We start from the raw sequence: 12,748 nt of genomic DNA on the forward strand, positions 1-12,748 counted from the left end.
TAAATTTCGTTTGTCTCATGTAGAAAAATATGTAAAAAATGGTTTAGCCAAAATGTGCACAAATTGTTATTTCAGTTATGAAACTTATGTCGATTTACAATTTATTTTCGTTGCTTTAGCACAAATTACCATAGATAATTTATATATAAATGACCTCCGGTATGCTTTGTTCTACACTGACAAATTTTAAAAATAATGTTTTGAAATTTCATGTAGAAAATTTAAAAGCATTTGATATATTATACAGGAAAATAGGAAAATAACAAAAATTATTTCGTACAAATAGAAATATAAAGATGTAGAAAAAGCTCTAAAGATCTCTAAAGATTAAAAAATATATTTTATCTAAGTGTTTATAAAAAGCAGTCATCTAAACAATACCCGACAAATTAAATCAATAATTGTGCATTAAAATGTACAAGTAGCTTAAGTTAATTATTAATTTGCATTAATAAATTAATGTAGATGTGCGCGCGTGTGTGTGTACATGCATTTATGTAAATATGCTACTAAAATATATAAATGATTATACAATACTTATACTAATAATCGAACAACTTCACGTTCACAAAGTGTAATTGACAACTCTTATGAACTAAAATCTTTTCAGATGTCTTAATGATTTTAATTGCTTATAATATTAGGAAAATATTGATCCCCGCATTTAATTAAATATTCCTCTGATTCTCGTGATCGATCAGAATTAAAGGAACATTGCTCTTGAAGTTGTATATAGTAAATGCCGGTCTGTAATTATAGGGAAAATTTTAATAAAAAAATTTAATTGTACTAAAAGCGACAAATATCCCATTTCTTAATTTTTTTTTCAGATGTGTATCGTCTTAAGATTCAAGATGACAAAATGGCACTGTATGCAAGATAAACATAGAGATGAAAATCATCGAAAGTAGTCTTCCTCATAAATTCATTGCACGCATCTGCACATGCACGCGTATATAGGCCTCAAAGGCTTTATATATACGCTTCATGTATATAGATCTCGTGAATAATACTTTGTAGTATTGCGCTTCCGTGCAACTATCCGCTACGCATGAGCAAAGGGAATGTAATATGGTAAATGGTCTTAAAAAGAAGAGAGGAGTAAAGGAGATGTGTAGGAAGATGAAAAGAGGAGAAAGGAATAAAGGATTATTATGATGGAGTTTCTTCATGATTGCGTTATTTACACTTAAACTCGCGGTTGCACGTCCTTTGCGCTCTCGCCATTTTCCAGACAGGAAACATCCTGGGCCGGGATCTGACCACGCTTACTCAATGGATTCCCCAGGTGGAGCATCGCTTTTGTCAACCGACATTCTGTTGCGTAGGCTCGGCTTCCGGTTGGCTTCTCGTACCGTTCGCCTCTGTCGAGTCTGCAATAAATTAGACATTGTTTTTCTATCCCGATACATGTGTGTTCGTCCTTTTATTTTTATATAAAAGGAACGGCTTGGAATTTTTAGTAATTCGCATGCTAGTGGAGAATTATTGATTTTACATTTATCTGCGCCCGACGTATTATCGTGAATACTTTCTTTACGCTCATTTGGCTGCAGCTCTTTATTACATAAAAATTCTTATGAGCCAACTTTAGCAGTAGAAACTTAATTATAAGTTTCTTTATTATTTCTTAATGTATGTTAAATATTTTTATAAAAGCATATTACTACAAACGTATAAAGCTCTTGTATTTGCTTTGTATTTTAAATCGTCAAAGATATACGTTAAAGAATAAAATTTAACTTTACTTTTCATTTCAACTACTAATTTTTTCTAACCAATTGAAACTATATATATTTCGTTATTTATACTCCATTAATTGACGAACATTCAAATTAAATAAGGAAATAATAATCTTGTATCATTTTAAAATAATAACATTCGGTATACATTCTATTATTTACATAAATACTGGAAAATAGTGAAATAATTACGATATTTACGTTTAAAATGTTAAATTTTATGTTTCTTCTTTTTTATGATTCCATAAATTTAATCGAATTAAAAATGTATGTAGATAAATCATCAATTTTTGTTCAACCATTATTTACAAAGTTAATATATAAAGCATATACATTAAACTTTTTACTACAATTTTATAATTATAATAGACAATTGTATTTTTATTTTTAAGTGGTGAAAAATAATAGCACGTTAAGTAATGATATTCACTATATATTATCAATGAATTGATAAAAACTTAAATTAACATTATAATTTATATAATTCGCAGAAATATAAGAAGTAAATTAAGTAATCTAAATCATTTAATATTTCAGGTTAATGAAACATCCGATTGAATATTAATCAATATTACGTTATGCAAAATATTATAAAATGATCAATACAAAATGTTTCAGAAAGTTTTTTTTTTCATTTGCATTATAAATTTAACATATATGATTATTCTATTTAGAATTTATTACTAATTATATTAAAAATTTCTTTTATATTTTCTTATTCGTCATAAATAATCAACTCTAATATAATGTAATATAATTCTAATAATTCCTTTTGTTAGCATAAATTCATATTTCTTAACAAATAAAACTTTAAATATGTATTTCGTTTACGACTTTATATAGGAATGAGATATTTTAATTAAATATCCATAAAAAATACATTATAATCAAATATAAGGTGAATGATTCTATTGGATTTTAAAAATTTAATAATTTGGACAATTATTGATAATATAACTACAGTTAAGCCAACTATAAAATATTGAGCAAAATTAATCTAACTCTATAATTAAAATTAACTATTGACTTAATTGTTTTATTTTTAATTTATTATAGCTCTTATATTAATTAAACTAATGAATCTGTAATCAACTTAATATAAAATACTATTAAAATTCAATTATGCCAGGTTAGGACAGTACTATTATCTTAAGAAATGAAATAATATCTAGAAAAAAGGTCAATCAATAAGTGAGTTATGCTACTACGAGGTTTGCAGTAGTTTAGTTGAAAACATGTTCTTTATTTATTATATTTTTATATTTATAATATTTGTATAAATTATGAAAATTAAGACTACTATCATATTAAAAATAATAAATACCATGAAACGATGTGTGAATAATTTCAGTTATTTTTTCGTAAAATTCTATAATAGCATATTATATGGTGCTATTAATCAAGAAACTTTGTAAAATATATTTTTGTCCATTAATTTAATTTATTTAAATTGGGTTTTGAGTGGTACATAAATAATTTTCAGTTACAAAACTATAAAATAATAAGATTAAGTTAATGTTCTATAGGAATCATACAAAATCAGATGCAACATCTAATAATATTAATTGCATTAATTATATAAAGTAATGTTTTAATAAACATTTTCTAATTTTTAAAATCAACAAATTTGATAACTTTATTCGTACAAAAAATTATTTAATATTTAAAACCTCGTATCAAGTTTTCACATTATAGCATTAAAAACAATTCATTTATTTCCAGTCAAGAATATGAAGGAAATTAAGAATGAAGTATCGAAGATTATAGTTTATTTTTATATTTTAGATAGCATGTCACATAGAAGCTATTAAAAATAAGAAATATTGAAAATAATTTGAATAATATAAATAAATTTAATAATTATAATACTATTATAAAAATTCGATATTAAGATACTTTAAATAAAATTGAACGAATGATTTAAAAAGAATATTTTATTAGTTACTTAATCATTTGAATTTATACCTGTCCTGATTTAATAATATTAACATTTATTCATTATTTATTCAGTATTTCTTTAAACAAAAGTAATTCAATTTTTTTAATGAAAATTTTATTCCAAATTAAAAATAGATGCAGAAAGCATAAGATATTTCATTTTAGCTTTATTTTTTGATACAAGGTGACTAATGTATATAAAATTTAACACTTTTTGTAATTTGATAATATATATATATATATATATATATATATATATATTTTATATTGAAATTTGTAATTCCGTGCAAAAATAATATAGGCAAAATTCCTAATACATATTCTATTGGAATGAAAACCTGTACTTTGATATTCACTTTACGATTAAATATTTAAAATTAATATTAATATTATTTACATTAGTTTCCAACGTTAAATATTCTAATATTAAATTTCGTATTAAAAAATTTTTAAGATATATTTTATTATTCAGTAGAAATTTAGGAGAAACACAGTAAAATAATAAAATAATATAAAGAACGTAATATTACGTCTTTATACGTAATAAAAATAAGATTTAACATTACGGAGAAAAAATTGTTTTGTTAAATGTGGAATATTAGTGAGATCGATATGGGGTTATATCTAATATCTTAATTTGATAAAGTATATCCGAAGAAAGAAAAACAAATTTTGTTCTTAGGTGATTTTATTTCTTTTCATATTTGATAAATAAAATCGTTTGGTAGTAAGAAATAAACAGTTCACCTGTGGTAAGGGCTTCGAGCCTCTGGGGTAGATCAGCAGTGTCGGTATCAGCGTGTCGACCATGTATATCGGGTATGGCATTCCGTCGCCCCGTTCGACCAGTTGATAAAAACTCTTGAGTATTGTCGTAGCAGGTGAGGGTGACTGCGACGCCGCCGGCGCCGCTGCCACCCGCAGCTGCACCATCGCTGCTGCTTTTACAATCGCTTGACTCCGATCCGGAAGCGGGCTCCGAATGCTTTTGAGACAGCATTTTTAGAGCTACAAATTGAGAAGAAGCTTTAGTACGTACAATCAAGTATTAATAATTTTTCTTTACGAGTTCAGAATTACAAAAAAAATTTAAGCCTTTTGTATTTCAAAGAAAGTAATACTACCTTTCTTGTCACGTTTTTGCACAAATGATGAGTGATAAATGCGAGTAATTTAACATAGATAAAAAGTGAGAGGAGAGGAAGAGGGAGACGGAGGGAGACGGAGAGAGAAAGAGAGAGAAAGAGAGAGAAAGAGAGAGAAAGAGAGAGAGAGAGAGAGAGAGAACGATACGACGAGAAAAATATCATAATTTATATGTATTATTATCAAAATGTTATTAAGTTTTTGGCACATTTTTTCTCATTAAAGAGTTCATTAACTTTAGTTCTGATTTTTATTATACATTGAATACTTATTCGATTATCGATTTCATGCTTTATGGTTTATAAAAATGAAATTTTACGTCGATTTTCTTACAATGTTTAAAATATATCTTTTCATTTTTAATATTCAAATCCTTTTTGAAATATGTAATAAAGACTTTAAAGAATATAAAATAAATAAAATAATAAATCAATACGTTTTAACATGTGTAAAAGCTAATCTCTCAAAATAATTCAAATTGTAACTTAATGAACTTGACAATCAATATGCTTTAAATTTCATTTAATATTTTTTATTAAAAATAAGTTATATTATATAAAATTTCTATCTCAAATACTAGTTAGTTTCTTCATTAAATAGAAGATGGTAATTTAGTATAATCTCAAATCTAAACAAATTTTCATGTTTCATAAATCATTTTGTATGCACTGAATATTTTAACACAAATGTACGGATAGTTTTGTGAATAGAATAACGAATTAAAATATTAATTATTGTCTTTATTCTGGAATTTTTGAATACTTAAAATATTTTTTGTTATAATCATAATTAATGTAAAAACTAGAAATGATAGTGATTATTTTTATATTATTATAAAACAAAATATTTATAGTAATAAGGAAAAGCTTTTATTAATTTTCAAAAAAGTATAATTTTAGTTGTAATGTAAATCTTACAATATTATATTGTATATATTATAAATGCTAAACATAAAATAGAGTATTATGAGCAAAATGTATAATTTAACTATTTGGGAAATATTAAATAAATTTGAATACAAAAATAATTATATTCAACTACAATCTTAAACAATGTTACAATGTTTTTCAAAACAGTTTGAATTTAGAACAAAAATAGAATATGAATATCTTCTAATTATAACAAAATTGACTTATTTAATATCATCAAATTATTAATATATATTTTGTAATTTAATACGTCTAGAGCTTTGCAAAAAAAAAACAAAGAGAATTTCTTTTTAAAAACTAATATACTCTTATACATAACATTAGTGAAGTACAATATTATACTATGTTACTATTGTTATTGTTATTGTCATTATTATTATTATTATTACTAATAATATTAAAGAGTAAGATAGAAAATGTTATTAAAGTATTATGCTTAACATCTAAATAAAGCAGTGTTTATTGCAAATAGTTATTTGATGATCGATTCTTTCTTAAATAATGTGCTCTAATAAAATTATGATAGAAAATTCTGAATTAATAATATATATATATATATATATATATATATATATATACATAGACATACATTTATGTTAAACATTAAAAAATCTTATGTAATAATTTGTTTTAGGAATTCATAAAATTTAAATTTATATTGAACAAATATTAAATTAAAAATGTTTGGTACTATTAAAGGAAACGTTTTAAAAGGCGCATGATTGACCTTGATCAATAATAACAATGTTTATTATATTTAAAGAAATGTGATTATTCAATCAAATTACACGTTACAAAACTGTTTTGTGGATAAATATAAAATGTAAAATAATGAAAAATTAAAAAAATTTAAAAAATACTATATAAAAAAATTTAAGAAAATAAATATATACAAAAAATTAAAAATTCATATAAAGAAAAATTAAAAAATTTATGTGATTAAAGCAAATCTTTATATGTGTTATTTCTTAATTTTATACATACTTATATAATAAAATTATACACTTATAATCTTATTTTCATTAGCATAAAAGGAAGGAAATTATCAGAATATATTTAAAATAATATTCTAATATGCATAAACAATTTCAAGTTTTTATTGTCACAAATTAATTTATTATTCACTTATGTAATCTATGTAATTTATAAAATATTGAACTTTATTAAGTTAAACAAACTTTATAATTATTTTTAGAATACAAGAATTTGTATTATAAGATAAATTCAAATATAATAAAGAAAAATATTTTTATTATAAAATTGAGATATCTTTGACTTTATTATGTCTCATAAGTGACTTTTCTGCAAATGAAAAAGTGTCAATCTTTATTCTTTCGGAAAATATATTAATTGACATGAAGTTGTGAAACGAAGTATACACAATGTAGCGGAAAGAGCTTTTGTTGCAGGTACTTTCTTTTATTTGTATTGTTTTTATGTGAATATTGTAGTAGTGCGCATGTTCCGCATTTTGTTGTAGTTACTTTCTTTCCTTTGCTTAGTCTTTATATGAATACAGAATTAGTGCGCATGTGCACAACGATGTCAAAGATCGAAGGATCGAGTACATCTGTGATTAATACTTTAGAAGTTTGAAAATACTAATTGTCCTTATTGTAAAATTGTAGATTGTGAATTTTTATAGTTCCCTTTGTTTCTATTAATTAATGAAATATACAGCGAATTTATATCTGTATGGTTATGATGTTTGATTTAATTAATACACTAAATACAATTTGTTTATAAATTAAAGTGATAAACAATTTAATTGTTTAAATAATAAAATTTTATACTTATTTTTGCTTGAACAATTACAAAATAATATAAATAATATTAACGCAATAAAAAAGTTATTTAAAAGTTTAGAAACCCAAATAAGAATATATTACGTTAATGCTGTTCTTTGAAGTATAATATTAAGCTATTTTAGTAGATCCGAAATGAAAAATATTTTCAGAAATAGATTTTTATAAAGATAAACAAAATTATTGTCTTATAAGAATTTGAAATAAAAAAACTATTTTTTAAATAATATAAAATAATCCGTTAATGGTGATATCATTTATTGTATATATCACGTAGTTTTAACTGGAATATATATTTATAACTAATATTATTAATTACTAATACTATTTATGATTTTGTATTTTTTTAATGAAATAATTTTTAATATAATAATAATGATTTAATTATTATATAATTTATTTTATGAGTTTCTAATATAATTCACTATTATTCTATCATGTAGTTATCAGGTGAATGTGAATTACATATACAGCAATAATATAGTACATAAATAATGGTGGAAAACTTCTACGTTTGACAATTACATCAACAATGTATTATCACCAATAAAAATTAAAACATTACAAAAATAAAGTTACTTCCTTTAGCTGGCAGAATCAGCAGACGAAGAACAAAGTAATCATTTAAAAAGTCAATTTTTTTTTATGTTTATAAATATATATATATTATTTCTATCATGTCTTACGATTAACCATTAATCTTTAATATATAAAAAAGATAAATGATTATTAATTTTAAATATTTATTTATTTTGATTTTGAAATTTGTTAATACATATATAATTCTTGTATATAAATATTATTGAATATGTTGAAACTAAATAAAATGCCTCTTTATTATGATTTGAAGAACTAAAGAGAAAGGAAATTACTTGTAATAATGTCTGTAAGCAGATTTACATAATTAGGCGGAAAAATCAAAATTTATATAAATTGAGTTGTAAAATTAAAATTTAATACGTAAAATTATCATAAAAAATTCAAAAATTAGAAATGTATGAAAAAAATTAATGAGAGTGAGAGAGAGAGAGAGAGAGAGAGAGAGAGAGAGACGGAGAAAGGCAGAAAATTAATGAATACGGCTAATGAATAGAAATACTAAATGAATAGAAATTAAATTATATGTAAAAATAGTATGCTACAGTCCAGAACCGAAAAATAATTTGAAAAAATAAATAAGACAACAGTAGAATGATCGATCCTATGATGAAAATTGCGTCTTCAATACGCGAAAAGATGAATAAATTAATAGTTGTATAAATGAAAATGAAATATCAAACTTGGTTTGATTAATTTTTTAAAGTTATCAGTTACTATTGAATTTTTTTTATCTTACATTATAGATTATTTTAAATATTACATACGTAAGTGATTGCCAACTATTCTTAAATGTTTTTATTTACTTTTTAAAAAATATTTTTTTTAATTTACACTAATAATAGATATTATATATGTAGCGGCATTACCTTTTTCATTATGCATTATGAATCTAGTAATATAGAAGTAAATTTAATATATTAATTAAACACAAGGATTTTAAATATTTGAAGATTAAAATCTTATAAGAAAATATGTAACAATAATAATAAATAATAAATTATTTTAAGAACGTAAAGTAACACAACTACTATACATAGATTAATTTAAAACATAATTGGTCTATCATAATACCATTTTTTTCAATAAAAATTCTCTTATTCTTAGTTATAGGCTCAATTCACCTATGTAATAAATAAAATTATGGCTTGATAAATACTTTCACAATAGTGTCAAGATATTATTTGATTCAGTGACAAGCATTAAAGTTATCATCTGTCTCCAAATCTAATAAATCAATTTCTTTTCCAATCAGCTTTGTTATATTTCCAAAAATCGATTTCCTCCGCCTTTATTTTCAATTAGTTGAATAAAGCAGAAGAAGGTCAAACGTCCATGAGTAGTCTCAATTGAGAAAATAATAAAGAGCGAACACCGGCGTAAATGTAGAGATAGGCAGATGAGAGTTCGAGCTAAGATATAGATATAGAAAGTTTTTGTTTTCTTTTTTTTTTTAGTGTAAGAAAACTATAGAATTAGTAAAAGAGTATTATGTAGCATGAGATACGGTGCTAAGTACCTTGGACACGAAACAGACGTTTTCCTCGTCTGCACTTCCTCAATCTTCCAGAGACAGGTACGCCAACGGCGTTGGTCGGAACTTTCTGCTGCTTCACCTGTGTCCTCATTATAATTGTTACATTTCTTTAGAGATTATAAGCTTGTTTACATATACAGCATCCTTATCACGCTATTTTTTTTAATCATACAGTATCCTTCATTCCAATATGCACTTTCAGACAAAAGAAGATTTTGTGATTGCAACATTAAGTAATCTGAAGAATTATTCTTTTCATTTTAATCGAATATTTAGAAGGAAAACTGTTTATTCAAAATTTCTGTTTACAATTTCCTATTTTTTTCAATTTATTAATATAAGATTATTCATTTTTTAATATTAAATAATTAGATTAATTAAAAACCTTACTTTTTTAGGTTTATATCTCTACATAATTTTATGTATTATAATATATATCATTTGAAATTGAATTAAAAAGGCAAATATAAATATAATCATAACTATTTTTACGCAAAAATGATTGATAATAATTCGCTTGTATTTAAAACAAAAATATAGTAGCTCCAAGTCTTACGTAAAGAATAAATTATTCTAGATAAAAACATTGTCATATTTATTTAAACATTCAGAAATAAAAATCAAATTACATAGTGAGATTTAAAAAATTTGAATGTTAAATTAGTATTTAAAAACAATACTATTAACGTTAATATATATGTATAACGATGATTCAGAAATTTATACTAAACAGTTATTTAAAGACTGAAAGTTAACAATATTAAAAAAAGATATTCATTGATAGTAGAAAATTAGGTATTGATATTTAATAAACTAAATTAAATTACTTTGTCCTGTTTTTATAAAAAATAACTAGATGGTTATATATAATATTTGCTTCGATCAATATCTTCAATACTTACTTCTAACTAGTCTATTAAATGTAGATAAATAATAGAGCTAAGTTTCTAAAAAACATTATAGATTAATAATCAATCGCTGTGTGCATAGGTAATTAACCAAAATATAATAGTAAAATTTTAAATGAAATAAAAAATTTATAATAAACAAATACTAATTGAAGATAAAAATAAAAACTTTACGCTATTTAATAAATAAAAATGGATATATATAAATAATTTACTGTCTAGAACATTTTTTTGAATAGAGTATATATTATCAGGAATATCATTTTTCGTATAATAAAGATAATAGTGAGTAGCATTCTTTTTCGTAATAAGTTTTCAATAAAACTTATATTATGCATTTGTATATATTACACGGCGTTCAAAACAATTTTCTTGAATTACAGATTTTTTTAAATTATTGATTTCTTCCGAAGGATCATAGTTTATTCTGTATTAATAAATAATTACAATTAATCAAATTCAATTCTGTAGGTTATATGTAGGTTATGTGTCCATTATATAGGTTTACATCAATTAAAAATTTTACAGATGCTTGAAATTTAAGGTAAAATTTACAAGAATATTTATTTATCCAATTCAAAAATAAAAATTAATATAATATTTTTAAAAATAACTATCCAAATTTTATGGGCATTTTAATACACAATACTTAAAAAATTATTTATTTAAAGTATAATATAAAATGTATATAAAGGTAATAGATAATTTAATAATTATGGATTGAATAATTAGAAAAAAACATAATAGTAGTTTCATTTTTTATATTTTATGTCATTTGTTCTATTAATAAAATTATATATTAGTATTCGTTAAAAAAAAAAAAAATTGTCAGAATTAAAATTTTTACTTATTTGCCTATTGACAGATAACAAACAATATTTCACACCAACATTTATAATTTCCTATTAACTTGATATTGAAAAGTATTTTATTTTATTGTAATTTATTATTATATTTAAATCATAAAGCTGAGTCAAATTTCTAATTGATAATACGTTTCCTGCATAGAATTAACAATAAATTCAGTATAAATCATAAGATTATTTTATATATTTAATTATGTTAAATAAAGAAGCAATTAATATTTTTTATAACATTTTTTATAGAAAATCTTAAATATTTATATTTTAATACTCAATAATAACGTTAAAATTAACATAACTATTTATTATCTAATATAAAAATTTATTATTAAATAAAAAGATAAAAAAATTTGTAAAATATCCTTAAAAAATGAATCAATAAGTAGCTTTCTTCATAATCACATACATAATATCATAGCTTAACGTAAAATACATAAAAATCATGCATATTTACAACATAAGATATAATTAAAAAAATACAATATAAAATGAAATCAATCACAATTTGTTCTGTAAATATATTGGTATTATATTTTTATGAGCCTAAGGGAAATATTTATTTATCTACTGATAAATAAAAATTAGCATAGGTAAAAGATATAGAACTTGATATAGAATAGAAAAAATATAGAACTTGGATTATATTCTGAAAAAATAATGAGAAATTGAATACGTATATTTCAAATATATGTAGTCCTATAATTCTATAATTCTTACAAATAAAACAAAGTAACAAAAAAATAATATTCAGATAATTAATTATGTAAATGGAATATAAAAGGCTTTGGAATATATATATTTTTATGAGACTCTTTATATTATTATTTAAATGGAAATATTCTTTAAGAGAGAAAAGAAATAATAATTATTAAAATAATTCAAAACAAATTCTATACAATATTTATGTTGAGATAACATACATTTTAAATTTGTCATATAAAGAGAATATTATATATCATATACAAATAATTTTGAAGCAAATTGAGCTTTAACATTTTTATCAGCTTATCTTAAAATAACTTAGTATTAATATGGTTATATGGATATGTCGACATTACTTAATAGATTCATATTAATAATAATTGCCCGCGTGTTTCGGATTTAAAATATATAATATTGAAATTTCTAAATTAAGTTCAAGATAAAGTAAAAGAAATTTAAATGTATTAAAGATGTTGTAAGAAAGCAAAAGACCTTGAAGATAGATTAGTAGAGAGTGAGAAAGTAATAATATATGCAAAGAATAAATAATACTGCGTCAACACTCTTTTGAATTTTTATTA

At 22.4% G+C, this 12,748-nt stretch overlaps 1 protein-coding gene across 1 annotated transcript; it reads right to left on the minus strand.

Moving 5' to 3' along the window:
* Positions 1-982: 982 nt before the first annotated feature.
* On the minus strand, positions 983-9,785 carry LOC105366232 (uncharacterized). Its single transcript, XM_011504597.1, has 3 exons — positions 9,677-9,785; positions 4,428-4,688; positions 983-1,373 (listed from the first exon to the last, which is right to left on the minus strand). The coding sequence occupies exons 1-3, from the start codon at positions 9,783-9,785 to the stop codon at positions 1,306-1,308; spliced, it is 438 nt and encodes a 145-aa protein (XP_011502899.1). The 3' UTR covers positions 983-1,305.
* Positions 9,786-12,748: the final 2,963 nt, after the last annotated feature.

This window comes from Ceratosolen solmsi, unplaced genomic scaffold, assembly GCF_000503995.2.
Source record: "Ceratosolen solmsi marchali unplaced genomic scaffold, CerSol_1.0 scaffold148, whole genome shotgun sequence".
Taxonomy (NCBI): Eukaryota; Metazoa; Arthropoda; class Insecta; order Hymenoptera; family Agaonidae; genus Ceratosolen; species Ceratosolen solmsi.

Coding starts and splice junctions, on each gene's coding strand:
- LOC105366232 (XM_011504597.1), bottom strand. CDS start 9,785: ATGAGGACACAGGTGAAGCAGCAGAAAGTTCCGACCAACGCCGTTGGC. Junction 4,689..9,676: donor ACGTCTGTTTCGTGTCCAAG/GTACTTAGCACC, acceptor CTCAATTTGTAG/CTCTAAAAATGCTGTCTCAA. Junction 1,374..4,427: donor GCTCGAAGCCCTTACCACAG/GTGAACTGTTTA, acceptor AATTTATTGCAG/ACTCGACAGAGGCGAACGGT.